The sequence below is a fragment of the Neovison vison genome, chromosome 5 (genome assembly GCF_020171115.1).
Source record: "Neovison vison isolate M4711 chromosome 5, ASM_NN_V1, whole genome shotgun sequence".
NCBI classification, from domain to species: Eukaryota; Metazoa; Chordata; class Mammalia; order Carnivora; family Mustelidae; genus Neogale; species Neogale vison.
This window is the reverse complement of record NC_058095.1, coordinates 69731016-69744944: the sequence shown is the minus strand read 5'-3', so window position 1 is coordinate 69744944 and position 13929 is coordinate 69731016. Positions and strand designations below refer to the sequence as shown.

Below are 13929 nucleotides of genomic sequence, written 5' to 3'. Positions count from 1 at the left end.
TCTCCACATCCTTGCCAGTGTTTGCAGTTACTATTTTTTCATTCTTTTTTATTTCTTCTTCTTGTTGTTGTTACTATTTTTTCTTTCTTTTTTATTTCTTCTTCTTCTTTTTCTTTTCTTTTCTTTTCTTTTTTTTTGAGGGTAGGGCAGGAGCAGAGGGAGAAGGAGAGAGAGAATCCCAAGCAGGCTCCAGAGTCAGCACGGAGCCCAACGCGTGACTCGATCCGACAGCCCTGAATTCATGACCTGAGCCAAAGTCAAGAGTCAGACCCTCAACCAGCTGAGCCCCCCAGGCTCATGTTATATTTTTTTCAAAACGGCCATCCTTAAGAGTACGAACTATTTTGATTTGCATTCCCGTGAGCATTTTTTTTGTCATGTGCTTATTGACTATCTGTCTATATTCCTTTGAGAAGTGTCTATTCAAGTCCTTTGCTCATTTTTTAATCAGGTTGTTTGTCACCATTGAGTTATACAAATGCTTACGTTTTACGTGGTTCTGTGAGCCTCTACAGGATATCCCAGGTTTTGCCTCTCAGCCTTCAAAACTAAAAATCTTTATTCTCTGGCCTTTTGAGAAATAGTTTGTCAACCCCTGGGCTAGTTGCTGACTGAGGTTCCTTCTAGCTCATTCACAGGCGTAATTTTAGGATTTTCCATATCAGGTGTCAGCAGACTTTTTCTGTAAGGGCCGGATTGTAAGTGTTTTTGACTCAAGGGCCACAGAATCTCTGTTGTGACTCCCGGAGATGGCACGTCAGCGCATAAAGATATGCCCATGGCTGGGTTTCAATAGAACGGAATTTACGAGAACCATTGGCAGGGCCAAATTTGGCCATAGGCTGTGGTTTGCCTGCTCCTGCGCTCCATGAAAGGAAAGTCCCATTGCTGCTTTTGCGTATCCATATCCACCTGGTGGATGCCATCCCAGACCCCGGGAGGGAGCGTGAGTCAGAGCAGCCTGGGGAAGGGGCAGGTGCCCTGGGCTGCCTCAGCTCTGCTTCCGATGGGCAGGCCTGGAGCAGGTCACTTAGACTGTCTTGGTCTCCTGTGTGAAGTGGAGTGGGAGTCTGGAGTCACCCGTCCTCACTGACCAGCTCCTCTCTGAGTGTCTGGCCATGCAGGGGAACCCTGGGCCGAGCCGATGCCATCCTGCCTCGGGCACCATTTTGTAGTAATATGGATGGGGCAGTGATGTGGGCAGAAATCCATGCTCCGCTCGGGAGCCGGTAGGAAGTGGGTAAAGGAGGGACCACTCTGCCTGGATGCCAGCTGGAGGCAGGACACTCGGGGGCCCCGGGTCTCTGTTTCCCTGATGGGAGCACCTCCTTCCTGCAGGCCTCCAGCCCAGCACTGTGGGTTCCTAGGAGACCAAAGGGACAGGCCCCCAGCAACCCAGCTCCAGACATGTAGACACCCGCAAAGAGCTCCCTGCCTCATTCTTGCATCGGGGCCTGGGGAGAGCTGGGAAGTAGTCCTCCCCATGCCCCGCTTCTTGTAGCTAATAGCTCCTCCGCTCGGCCTCCTTCCTGGCTTCTTGTTCTTGGCACTGGCCCAGCCCGTGACTTCCGGCCCATGACTTTTCTCCTGGTTGGACCTGCCACACCAGGAAGTTTCTGGGACGAGAGGGAACGTGCTCGCAGGCAGGACTGCTTTCTCCGCTCACCTTTCCCAGTAGCAGGCACTTTCCCTCCTCCCGGACCCTCTCCCACTTGTCCTTCCCTCTGCCGCATGGAGTGATGTCAGGGCGTGGGGCTTCCAGAAGACGCTTGTGAGAACTCTGGCAAGACCCCCTCCTGCCTGTAGCCTTCTTCCATTCCCCGCCCCCTTTGAGCGCCCTTTCTCATATGTGCCTTTGTCTGATTCCTGTGTGTTTTCTTTTTCTTTTGTGGTAAATAATACATATAACAGGAAATTCACCATTTAGCCATTTCAGAGTGTAAGGGTGGGTGGGTGGGGGGACCGTTGAATGGAGCACAGAGCACGTGCCTGGTAAAGGCCTGGGCAGGGGTGTCAGGAGAGCACTGGGCTGTGGGTCCACCAGGCATGAAACCAGGGCCCCGCGGTGGTGACCGGTCCAGAGGGGCAGGGCCAGGCATCCGTGTCAGCTGGTCTGCCCCAGCCAGGCGACCAGAGGTGGTCTGAGGGCCGCCAGCAGGATGCGTGGGCTCCTTATTGGGAAGCCATTGGTGCAGACCTGTTCACTCTGGCTATGGAGCGTGAGGGAGACGGAGGCCTGGAGAGCCCCTGGGGGGCATCTGTTGAAGCCCCCGCCCTGCTGGCTGCATCCCCTGCAGAGCCTGGTGGCCTGGAGCCAGGATGACACAGCATGGCCCCAGCCACCCCCTGCCACCTCCTCCTGGGGGAGCGGCCTCAGGGCGCCAGGGAGCCTCTGCTATGCGGGCTAGCCACTCAGTGGCGCCCGTGTTCCAGTACGCTGCAGCACTGTCTGGGGTCCCGTGGAAACGAGGTGGGGGGGTGTGCCAGCATGGGGGCTGGCAAGCAGGAGCAGGCGGCCTCTCGCACAGGCTAGGGTACACGTTTGGCAGAAACAGGGCTGGGCCGTGGCCGGGGGAGCAAACCACCTGCTCCTCCGGGTACCAGTTGCCTGGGTGCAGGCCAGACACACCCCCGTCTGTGCATGGGCCGGCCACATCGCTGGGGCGTCCCCGCATGGGTGGCTCTCTGTCCTGGTGGTGTCCGTGTGCTGGTCATTGCTGCATCCAGGGCCCTTCAGGGACTGCTCACAGGCTGAGGTCGGGACAGGCCCAGTGGACAGGTGGCCACACTGAGGAGCGCACCACGGCTGCCCCAAGTTCACTGCCGAGGGGCCTGTCAGAAGGGCCAGTGAAAATGTGGGGGCTCCCCCAGGCTCGAGGAGTGTTATCCTGGTTGCTGGAGGCCCTCCACTCCTAGTATCTGCACTGCTCGGGGGCATGTGGTCCTCCCCACAGCGTGGGGCTCGGCTGCTAGGCCAGCGGGAGAAAGTCTGACTTCTTTCTGACCTCCAGAGCCTCTTGGAAAGGCTCCTCCATCCATCCCCACCTGGCCAGCGTAAGTCTCCTTTTCGATGAACTGCAATTACATCTGCAAATGCCCCTCACCTATGTTCGCAGGGCCTGCAGGGGGAGGGATTCTGCAGGCCTGCACGCTGAAGCCCCATGGAGGTCTGCCTGCCCCATGGGAAGGGAGCTCTGGGTGCAGGGAGCAGGTGGAAGGGAATTCTAGGCAGAGGGAACAGGAGGCATGGCTGGGGTCAGCCTTGGCGCTGCAGGTGGTGCGGGCACTGGGGTTTGCCTTGGGGCAGAGCCTCAGATAGAGGTGCGGTTCAGAGTGGAGGCGCTCCAGAAGGAGGCAGGTGAAGACCAAGGCCAGAGCTGCGAGCCCCAGAGGTCCATGCAGACTTAGAATCCGGAGATGGGGCAACCAATGGATGTGGGAATGAGGGGTTTCCCTTAGACACCTTTTACTTCCTGATGCCCAGTGTTCTGTTGTATCCTGCCCAGCCTGTGAACTGTGGCCAGGGCCTGTGCATGGTGCCCCCCAACCCCCGCCCCATCAGCGCAGGCAGGAGAGGTGGGAGCAGCTGGAGAGCTGGCTGCCTGACCAGGAGTGTGGCCAGACAGACTGGGTTAGGCTACCCTGAGGCAAAAGGGGCCTGGCTGTGGGATTTCAAGTAGGTTGTGGGCGGGTGGGACACACAACCCTGCATTTCAACAGGGTGGGCCCAGATGTTGGGGTCGGGGCCCAGGTAGAGGGCGCTCTCCCCTCCAGGGCAGTGGGGGCCAAGAACTTACAGCTGAGAAGGCAAACACAGGACCCTGCCCCTGCCCACTCATCTCCCCACTGCCCCACCCCCACTCCATCTGTTTCCTTATTTGTAAGATAAGACAGACCCTCTCTTGCCTGTGATGGGTTTGGGAAATGCTTTGAAAAGGTGCTGTGTTCATTCAAGGTACAGCATCCTGGCCCTAAATTCTCGCTGTGTGACGATTTCGTAGGGGGTGACGTGGGTGAGCATTTTTGTTTTCTTCTGTTTTAGTACGTATAGGTCTATTTTAATGTGGATTAGGGAAAAATAAGTCAGCCCACCAGAGGCCCATGTTCATGGATAGTTTTGCATAACTGGGCTGAACCACGAGGCGTGAGCTAACCTAAGCCTGGGAGGTAGAGTCTGAAGGCCGTTGCCGCTCAGGTTTGCCTGGACGACCTGGTGAGGATGCCCTTGAAGGACCGGAGTCTGTCAGTGGCGGTCCGTTGCAGACAGACAAGGGGACAGGCCTGTCGCGGGGCTGTGGGCGCCGCATGTGGCCAAGCCGGGTGCCTGGTGTGTGGCGGGGACACAACGGGCTGTGACACCCTCTCCTCGCCTCCACCCTGGATTCCCGGATTTTAGGGGAGCAGAGCACAGACATCCTCAAGTCACACGGGTGACCGAAAGCTCAATCCAGTTTTATAAAAATAGAACCCGAGACAAATGGATGAGTCTCTCCACTCCCACCCCCAGTGCGGAATCTTTCCGAAGGAAATTGCCTCCTATTACTTCATTCTATTACGGAGAGCGTGGCTCACAGAGCCACTCATCCCTCCATTAATTTTCCGTGGGGAATGGACTGTGCCTTCTGGCTTAATGGAGGAGCTGGAACACCACGGGTCACCTGATCGGGGCCGGGCCCTGCCATTCCAGGAACCCTGACGCCCGTGGGGCCTGGTGGCGCACAGGGCGTCTGAACAGAGCTCCTGGGAAGGGCATCGCCTGCTGTCTGTGCTAACCCCAGACAACAGCCCCCGCGTGCTTTGTGGGGAGTGGGAGAGTGCTTCCCCGTGGGCCCTTCTCTTCATCTCTTCCCACTGGTGAAGGACTACAAGAGGGGCCACGGGTGGGCCCCTGGGGCGAGTCTGGGGCCGTCCCCCACACTTCAGGGCCTTCTCCTTCCCATCACCCGCCCGAGATCTGCCCTTTCTTAGGAATCTCCATCTGCTTCCAACCAGATGGCTTTAACAGCAAGGCCAGCCCCTGCCCTGGGACGCTGCTTCCGCCCTGTACGCCAGAGGTCAGAGTAAGAACTTTCCATTTTCATCTGCCGCTGTGCTAGGCGCACTCAGGGTCAGGGACTTGCGTGCTTCTTGGAGGATGCGAGGGACTCTGGCAGAGGAGATGACACCGAGGCCAGCTTCTCTGGAACCCCGTATCTAGTCCCATCCGGGCTGTGGCTGGGCTCGGTGCCCCAGCCTGGAACTGCCCCCGCCCCCGCGGCTATGGTGGCCGCTCTCCACTCTGCGCCCCCGCAGCCGTGACTGCCCACTCGGAGGGCACCGCCCGGGCTGGACAGCCCCAGGCTGAGGTCTCTGCAACAGGCTGCTTGCGCCCCAAGCTCCTGGGCCAGGCTCTGTTCCCAGCCTCTGCTGGGGCTGTTCCTCTTTCTGGAATGCTCTCCCCCCTCATCATCCCCTTCTCCTGGGGAATGTCTTCATCAGATCCCAGCTTCAGCCTGGATCTGGATCACCCTGTCCCCTGTGGCCATCGTGTGGCACGTGGTGTTTCATCATATGGTGTCACCCTGCCTGCACACCTCTGTCCCTCCCGCTGTGTACAAGCCCCACAGGCAGAGCCTGACAGGATTCGTGCTTACCAGAGTGGGCACAGCCACTGGCCGAGGCTCCGAACGGGACGACGAGGGCTTACTGTTGCTGTCACACAGAGGCAGACGCCAAAGCTCTGGGCACCCAAGTCTGTCTGGGCATGAATGCTGTTCTGCCAGGAGCTCTTTTGGTGGGCTGCCATGGGGGCCCACCAGAGCACTCGAGGCAGATGGGTGTGCTGGGCTGGTCAGAGGGTCCCCGCCCCCGTGCCTCATGTCCTTAGATTTGGGGGCCGGGGGTCAGCCCAGGCAGGGAGGAGCAGTTGCCTGAGCTATGTTGAGGGAGGTGGAGCCCAAGAACCAGGCAGGGGGCAGGTACCCCAGTCCAGCCCCTCCCACCCACCACCCTCATGCGCATATATACACATTCTCTCTCTGCGGGGAGGGGTGGGGGGTGATCCTTCATGCCCTGGTTGCCAAGGAGCCAAGGGCCTGCAGGTGAGCCCCTGGCAGGGCCCACACCCTCCTACAGACAGCAGGGATGGGGAGGGTGCCGAGGCCCAGTGCTGAAGCTGCCTGCTCTGGGACCTGAGCTGCTGGGTCTGTGGGATCGAAGGGGCCCTGGGTCACGGGGCTGCCCAGTGCATGAGGGCCAGTGGTTTACCAGAAAGTCAGGTGAGGGCCTTCAGGGATGGGGCATGGGTGTGTGTGTGACCCTGAGCCGTCCCAGCAGCTCTGCCTGGATCTGCACAGTGGCCCTGAACCGGGGCAGCAGGGAGGCGGAGGGAGGGCAGTGGTGGGCAGAGAGCTGGGAGTGTGGGCAGCGTGACCGGTGGCCGGGTGCTCCTTGATGTACATGCTGCTGCTGGACGGGTTGCCCCGCCAGCTTCTGCCGCAGGCGGAAGGTAAGACCGTGGACTTGGGGGCCGCTTTTCCTCCAGTTGGTGAAAATGTATCATAACCCATCCTGCCTGGTATGTGCCAGATGCCAGGGTGATACTCGAGGGAAGGAGAAGCAGCCTCTGTTCTCCCAGAGCTGAAAGTAGTTGGAGGAGAATGTTCTGGGGAGGGGGTTTTTCACTCAGTATCGGGATAGTCTGACAATAATTGGGATTTGCCAATGGAACGAATGAGTGAGGATGGCGAATTTGTTCTGCTTGCAAGAGCCTTATGAAAAGAGTTGCTTTGTGATGGATGGATGGATAGATACAGGATAGCTGATAGACAGATGCATGGGTGGATGGATGCACAGATGGATGGGTGGACAGACGGATGGATAGGTTCATGGATGGCTGACAGGTGGAAGGGTGGATACATAGGGGATAGATTAATGGGTAGGTGCATGGATGGATGGATGGACGGAGAACAGACTGATGGTTGGATGGATGGGAGGTGGATGGTTGGAAGGAGGGGTGGATGGATGGATGGACAGAGGATAGACTCATGGATGGGCAGGTGGACGGATGGAAGCGTGGATGGGTAGAGGCTAGCCAGGTGGTTGGCTGTGTGGGTGGGTAGGTGGACAGTGAGCGGCCCTGCTGAGAGGTCCCTGGTACAGAGTGGGTACAAGCAGTTGTCCTGCAAGAGGCAGGAGACCTCCGTGCTCTGAGGGTCACGATCATGGGGGAATGGAAAGTGAATGTTAGTGGTACACGTGTGCCCTTGCTCCCTCACACACCCTTTCCTTTGGATGTGTCCTCCCACGAGCACCAGCTCCCCGCTAGCGAGGCAGAGTCTCAGCGTGCTCCTGTGCGCCACCACGAGTCCCGTCTGCAGCAGCCATGCAGGGAACCTGAACCTCCAAACCCACAAGCGTGGTCACCCGCCTTTGTCACTTGCTGGTCAACAAGGCCTTCGATGGCTTGGCCCCGACAGGAGCTTGCTAGGGCCGTTTGGGGATGGGGGGAAGACATAGGGAGCCTCTGAGGGGCCACCTGGGATGTTGGCCAGCCCGGCACAGGAAACGTGGGGGCCAGGGAAGGGGTGAGCGTGCCCCAGGCTTCCCAGGGGCACTGGGTCCACCAGGGGCCTGGAATGCCACCTGCCCGTGCAGCATATGCCAAGTGCAGGGGGATACGGGTGCAGCCAGGGGCACGCAGCCATTCCTTTTGGAGCCACAATGACCTCTGAAGTCCCTGTTGCTAACTGCACAGGAACCAGAGTTTGCAAACTGGTGGGCTGGACCTGGCCCACGGCCTCGCAGAGTCTAACATGTCATTCTCACCTGTTTCTAATAATTAGGGGATTTTAAATCCAAGTCACGACTTCTGGCTTCTCGAAAACCAAAAATGTTAGCGGGTCCCAGGTTCCTCATTGTGGTCACTACCCTGCTGGCAGCAGTGGGGCTGGGGCTGGAGGGAGCCCCTGTCGGGCAGGGCTGTGCTGTCCACGTCCCCTGCACTCCACCTGCAGCCGACTTCGCTTGGCGCCACCTGCCCAGCCTCAGCAGACTCTGAGTCTAAGATCCCTGGGTCGGCTATTCTGGGGGTCACCCAGGGGACGGGGTGGGGGAGGGGAAGGGCAGGGCAGCCCCTGTCCATGGCAGTGACCTCCTGACTCCCCCTGCCCCACAGCTTCACGCAGGCCATGCTGAGCCAGCCCAAGATGGAAAGTCTGGATAACCCCACGGCCTATCGTATGGGCCTCGTGCTCCTCGGAGTGGGGAGCACCTTTGTCCTCTCCAGTTTCTTCGCCCTGGGCTTCACTGGGACCTTCCTAGGTAAGACCCTGAGGGCTGGGGGGCCAGTAGCACACAGATGCCCTCTGGGTCCTGGGGGTGGTGGTGCCTGGCTGGTATGTTGCTCTGCCCCTAAGTCTAAGGCTCTGGGCCCTTTGCTTCTGCAGGCCCCTGCCTGTCCGTGGTTAGCCGGGGAGGCTTGCTTATCTCATCTGGCCAGTTGGCTTTCAGGCCAGGTGACATTGCCATTTGCTGCCCTTGGGACACAAGCCAGGGCTGGTGCAGGTCTGGAACGGGTGTGGGTTGGGGGGATGCTACTGTCCCTGCTCTGTGTTCCCCACAGCCTGTGGCTCAGGGGCTTTTGGGCTCCAGTCCTCATGACATCAGCAACTTGCCCAAGAAGGAGTGCAGCTGGTGGAGGCTGCCAGAGCAAGGCCATCTTGGGGACAGGGACAGAAAGGAGGAGGGAGCCCAGAAAAGGAGCCCAGCAGACAGGGGCACATGGGAGGTGCCCATCCCTCCGATGGGCTGGGTCAGGGCTTCCTGGGTCCTCCCTGCTCTCAGCCCCTGGCCAACTTCACTGAGCTGGCTTCAATTTCCTCCCCTGCAGGGGCAGTCCCCAGCGCCCGGGGCAGTCCCCAGTGCCCTCCCAGTCTGCCTGGGGGCCTCTCTGTCCACAGGCACTTGGGGCCTGCAGGCTGCAGGGGAGAGCTGGGAGCTCTGAGGGCGCTGTACTCACAGGCAGGGGAGACTCACGGGAGCAGCACGGGCAGGGGGTGGGAGCTGCGCCGGTCGCCCACCTGCAGCAGCGGGACCCTAGGCGGGTTACGCCTCATGTCTGCCTGGAGCTTTAGGTGCCCAGGGCCCGGAGAGGGGCAGTAGGCGAGAAGGTGGGAAGAGGCGTTGGGAGCTCCTGGGTCTGCTGGGAGGGAGCAACACACTGGGGCGGACAGGCGGGAGGCCTAGGAGCAAACCACAAGTTCCAGGCCAGGATGGCAGGCAGGTGGGCCTGTGTGTGGAGGTCCAGTCTGACCAGGGGTGGAGGTCAGGTGGGAGCCATGTCACAGGTGTCCCTGAAGGCCAGGCAGGGGCCTGAGGCTTCACTGCTGGGTAGGAGGACCTGGAAAGTTCTCCCAGCGACAAAGAGGTTGCGCTGCTGGGGTCGTGGGGGAGGAAGGGCCACGGAGGGAGGAGAGGTACTGTCCTGTCTGCCTTGGGTCCTCTGAAGACCAGGGTGAGTAGCCCAGTAGCACACAGGCGCGGCGCAGATGTGGGCAGAGAACTGGGAAGGGGCCGGTGTAGGAGGTCAGGGTCGGGGGTGGTGGGGAGTTGCCTGGGGGAGCCAGTCAGGATGAGCAGCCAGTGACTAGCCCAGTAGCCAGGGATGTAGGGCACGGCGGCCGCGTCCCTTCCATGAGTCAGCCCCAAAGCGGGTTTCTGTGCCATCCACCTCTGGGCCCACAGCCCCTTTCCTGCCTCCTGGGAAGAAAGCCTTCCGCAGCCTCCCAGGTGCCTCCTGTGTCCCTGGAGCCCTTTGTCTCCAGATAGCGGACTCCTCCCGCCTGCGGCTGCCCTACTTCTGTCTCCAATGAAGCTCAGAGGCATTTCTGGGGCGCGGAGGCGGGGAGGATGCGCCGGTGCCCTTTCGTGAGCAGCACGGTGCCTGCGGGCGTGCAGGCTGCCCGTGGGCCCGCGCCCGACAAGGCGTCTGTGCCTCTATGCCCCTTAGAGCGGCCTTGGGGGAGGCCACGTGGCCACATTTTGGAGTTGCCGGATGCTGGGCCAGGCTGGGGTCAGCCATCTGATGGTTGCACTCTCCGCTGTGACCAGCTGCTCTGGGCTCCTTGGCGGCCACAATTCCGGGGCTGACCTCTGGGTGGTGGGTGGTCCAGGGTGGGGGAGCGGAATGGACCCCCTCATTTCCCCCCCGCATGGGAGGCGCTCACCCAGGCCACATGCTGGGTGAGAAGGGAGTATCTGGGGGCAGAAATAGTGGGCAGCAGGCAGGCCTGCTTTCGAGAGTGGAAGGGTCTCTTTCAGGAGGTGACATGAGCTAAGGGAGAAATGCTGAAGGAAGAAAGCCGCTGGCTGGACAGGGAGCAGGGAAGGGCATCCCTAGCAGAGGGAACAGCATGTGCAAAGGCAGGGGAGAGGAGCAGATCGTGGGTGGGAAGGTCCTTGAAGGCGTCTGCATGCCTGTGGCCTGAGTGGGCCCAGCACCCAGGGTGTCCCTGGAAGGGGTTAAACCTGGCCCCCAGCTGGCCTGGCCCCTCCGGGAGGGCAGATCCCAAGGTGCCCACCCTGGGGTCTCCCTCAGGAATGGTGTGGCCAGCCTGTGAGCCTCTGGTCCTGCCCTGCCTCGTCCACAGGTGATTACTTCGGGATCCTCAAGGAGGCAAGAGTGACCACATTCCCATTCAACGTCCTGGACAACCCCATGTACTGGGGCAGCACAGCCAATTACCTGGGCTGGGCCGTCATGTGAGTATTGGGCCTGCCCCTGAGGGCTGCCCCAGGCGGGGACAGCCTTCTGTCATTTTAGGGCCTGAGGCGATCCCCGGACTTCCGAACTTCCTCCTGAAGGACGGGATAGGCGAGGCCCCCAGGCCCACGTCTGTAGCTCCCAGGCAGCCGGGAGACAGTGGGTAAAGGAGGGACCGTGGCCGGAGCCAGCAGCCCTTCATTTATGGATATGGAAATTTCAATTTCATATACTTTTGTGGGTCATGTCATACTCCGTTCCTTTTTTTTTTTTTTTAACCACTTAAAAAATGTAAAAACCATTTCTGGCATACAGACCATAAGCTGCCAGCCATGCACTAGAACATGAGGGCCAGTGGGCCCCCAGCGCCTCTAGCACTCAGGCTGTACAGAGACCTCTGGTGAGGAGCCGGCAGCGGGAGTGCCGCGGGCCCTGGGGTTCCAACTGTGCGCCCCTCCAGCACGCTTCCTGTTTGCCCATTTTGGATGTTAGGGCTCCTTCCGTGGGGTGTTTTCCTGTAGACAGTATTCTGCTTTTACTGAACACTTGAAACCACGTGCCTGGAGTGTTACAGTCTCTCCCAGACACCAGGAAGTTACAGGACACAAAGGAATGAATCTCAAATGGTGGGATGTCAGGAGCGTGATCCTTCCTTGAAACCCCCACCTTTCAAGGCAGCCCAGATCGGAGCACTGGGCTTTGAGTGCCAGGAGCTGAAGGGGGATCTGTGGGTCTGGCCGGGACGTCTTCCCCTGCCCCAGTCCCACTTGCAGGCCAAACAGTCCCCTTGCCTGAACTTGGGCAGCGGGATCCCAGGGGGGAAGGGTCCGTACCCCTAGAGTCACTGCCCCTGCCCTCACTGAGCATCTCCCTGCGGCCCACCCTACAGCTTCTTGATTCTTCCTGCTGACCTCCTTTCCCTACCCACTGCCAGCACACCCTCTGTTCTCTCCATTTCCACCCTCATTTAGTCTTTCCAAACCCCAGCTTGTGTGTCCCCTCCTCCAGGAAGCCCTCCCTAACCCTTTGCTCCCTCCCACCCCCCCACCCCAGCTCCCTCCTCTGTGCTCATATGGTCCTTCCAAAGGCCGAGCTCACATGTGGGTCCCCTCTGTGCCCCAGTGGGGTGCCTGGTGCCTGGGTGAGATGTCACCTCCACCTCAGGGCTGCTGGGCCATGGCTCTCAGGAACATGAAGCCCTAGAGAAGCCTGGGCTCCCGGAGGCCCCCTCAGGAGGACATCAGCCACACGGTGATGAGAGAGGGCCTCCTCTGTGGCTCAGGATGTGGCCCGGCATCTGAGAGATGTTAGAGGCCATTACCTGAGCTGCCAGATGCTGTCCTCCACCAGGGGCCCCAGGGATGGGGCTTCCTGGAGCTGCCGGGTGTGCTGGGCCCCTGGTGGACCTCGCATCAGGATTCCCGGGGGCATGAGGCACCGGGGCCTCCTGCTCCGTCCAGGTCTCACCTTCTTAGCTCCCTTGCCTGAGTGGGACGCCCCGTCCCCAGGGTGTGCCGCCTGTTCCGTAGGACCAGACCTGCCACCGCCTTGGGCTCAGGGCCAGGCATGTGGCTCCATCTGGGCCTCAGTCTCCCCATCTGCAGAAGGAGATGATCCTCTCCACACCGGGTTGTTAGCGTGTCAAGGTCAAGAGCGGGGCAGCACTTGGAAAGGGGTGGAGTTTCACGTGCGTGGAATGGAGAGGGAGTGCCCACTGGGCGCATGGGTTAGGGCCCAGTGTGGGGGCATCCCAGGGGTCGGTCTGAGCAACACTGGCTATAGATCCCCGGCCCTGTCTTCCTGAGCTGGCTGCTGGCGGGTCCACCCAGGTGGGAGCCCGCCTGCTGCCCGCCTCCTCCCCAGCTCCTGGGGTACCTGACTTCTGAGTGCAGAGGCTCTGCTTGCTCTAGAAAACCAAACCAGGGCCAGTGAGTAAAGCTCCGGGAGAGCAGATTTCATTTCAGCCCCAGAAGGGTCTCTGTTAGGTGTTGGCATCTCCCCTGGCCGTGGCAAGGGGCAGACAGCCTGTGCGGCCCTGGGAGAGGATTTGAACAGAGTCCACAGAATGGGGGGGCCCATGAACCCATTTCCCTTTCTCCTCCCAGCCATCCAGATGCTGCATCCCAGTCCCTGTGGAGCCTCGGGGATCCGAGGGAGCTAGAAGAAGGTGGGCCCACAGCTGGATAACAGGTGCCCTCCGGCCCTTCCAGCAGGGAGCTCACGGAGGGCCCACTGGACACTCCACATGTCCTTGGGGACACCAGACCTATTTCTAGAAGACAACCTGAAGACACTATCAGTGAAGGGCAGGTCCCCTGGGACCGCCCTCTATGCAGAAAAGGACCCGCTTGGCCACCCGGGCGACTCTGAGAGGCCATTTTTTCCTTCCTGATTCATCCCCGCTGTGTCCTGAGCTGGGGGACAAGGGGCATGAGAAGAGGGGTGCGGGCCCCCATTCGAGGATGGAGCCAGCCCAGACATGGTCAGCAAGCAGCCAGTGGGTCAGGACTCTGAGAGAGAAGGCTGGGCTCGGCATCTGACACTGTCTTCTCCGCAGGCACGCCAGCCCCGCCGGCCTGCTGCTGACCGCGGTTGTGGCCCTCGTCTACATGGTCGCCATCCTGTACGAGGAGTGAGTAGACACCTGTCACACACAAGGAGCACGACCGCCAAGCTGGGCCGGGCTCCCCATCACTGCTTGAAGCAGCAAGCTTCAAGCCGGCTCAGTGGAGCCTGGGGGTGCTGGACGGGAGGTGCCGAGGGAGCCTAAGCCTCCTGCCCCACGCAGACACCCCTCTCCATCCACACTCCGGTGGGGTGCATGGCCTGAGGTGGTGGCATCACCCCTGAGACCTGACCAGAGCTTCTCTCCCTGCCCACAGGCCTTTCACTGCTCAGATCTACCAGCAGAAAGCCTCCCCGTCCCACAAGAGGAGCTGACCGGGCCTGCGCCACGTCGCTGAGCGTCTGCTGCCTCCGGCCTGCCCCGAGTGTCAAGCCCTGCAGTGGGGAGAGGGGCCCCGGCTGCTGCTCGGTGTTCGCGCCTGGCGAGGGCCACTCCAGTGCCTTGGAAACCTCTGCCTTGGGGGCCCTGGACATGCTGTTGTCTGGCCACTGAGTCCCCACCCCCACCCTGCTGCTCCCAGTATGTCCTAACTCACCAATAAAGGCACCCTGATGCCAGCGTC

The 13929-nt window shown here is 60.3% G+C and overlaps 1 protein-coding gene across 9 annotated transcripts in view; it reads left to right on the top strand.

Annotated features, from left to right (window-relative positions):
• The window catches only part of PEMT (phosphatidylethanolamine N-methyltransferase), a 79884-nt gene extending 65955 nt beyond the window's left edge, over positions 1 to 13929 (top strand). For 8 of the 9 annotated variants that reach the window (XM_044249280.1, XM_044249284.1, XM_044249285.1 and 5 more), the window contains 4 exons: positions 8156 to 8301; positions 10629 to 10740; positions 13299 to 13373; positions 13624 to 13929. In XM_044249280.1, the coding sequence (XP_044105215.1) occupies positions 8156 to 8301; positions 10629 to 10740; positions 13299 to 13373; positions 13624 to 13681 (391 nt within the window). In that variant the 3' untranslated portion in view covers positions 13682 to 13929. Of the gene's footprint in view, positions 1 to 8155; positions 8302 to 10628; positions 10741 to 12846; positions 12909 to 13298; positions 13374 to 13623 lie in introns of all 9 variants that reach the window. The other variant, XM_044249281.1, reaches the window with a different exon arrangement.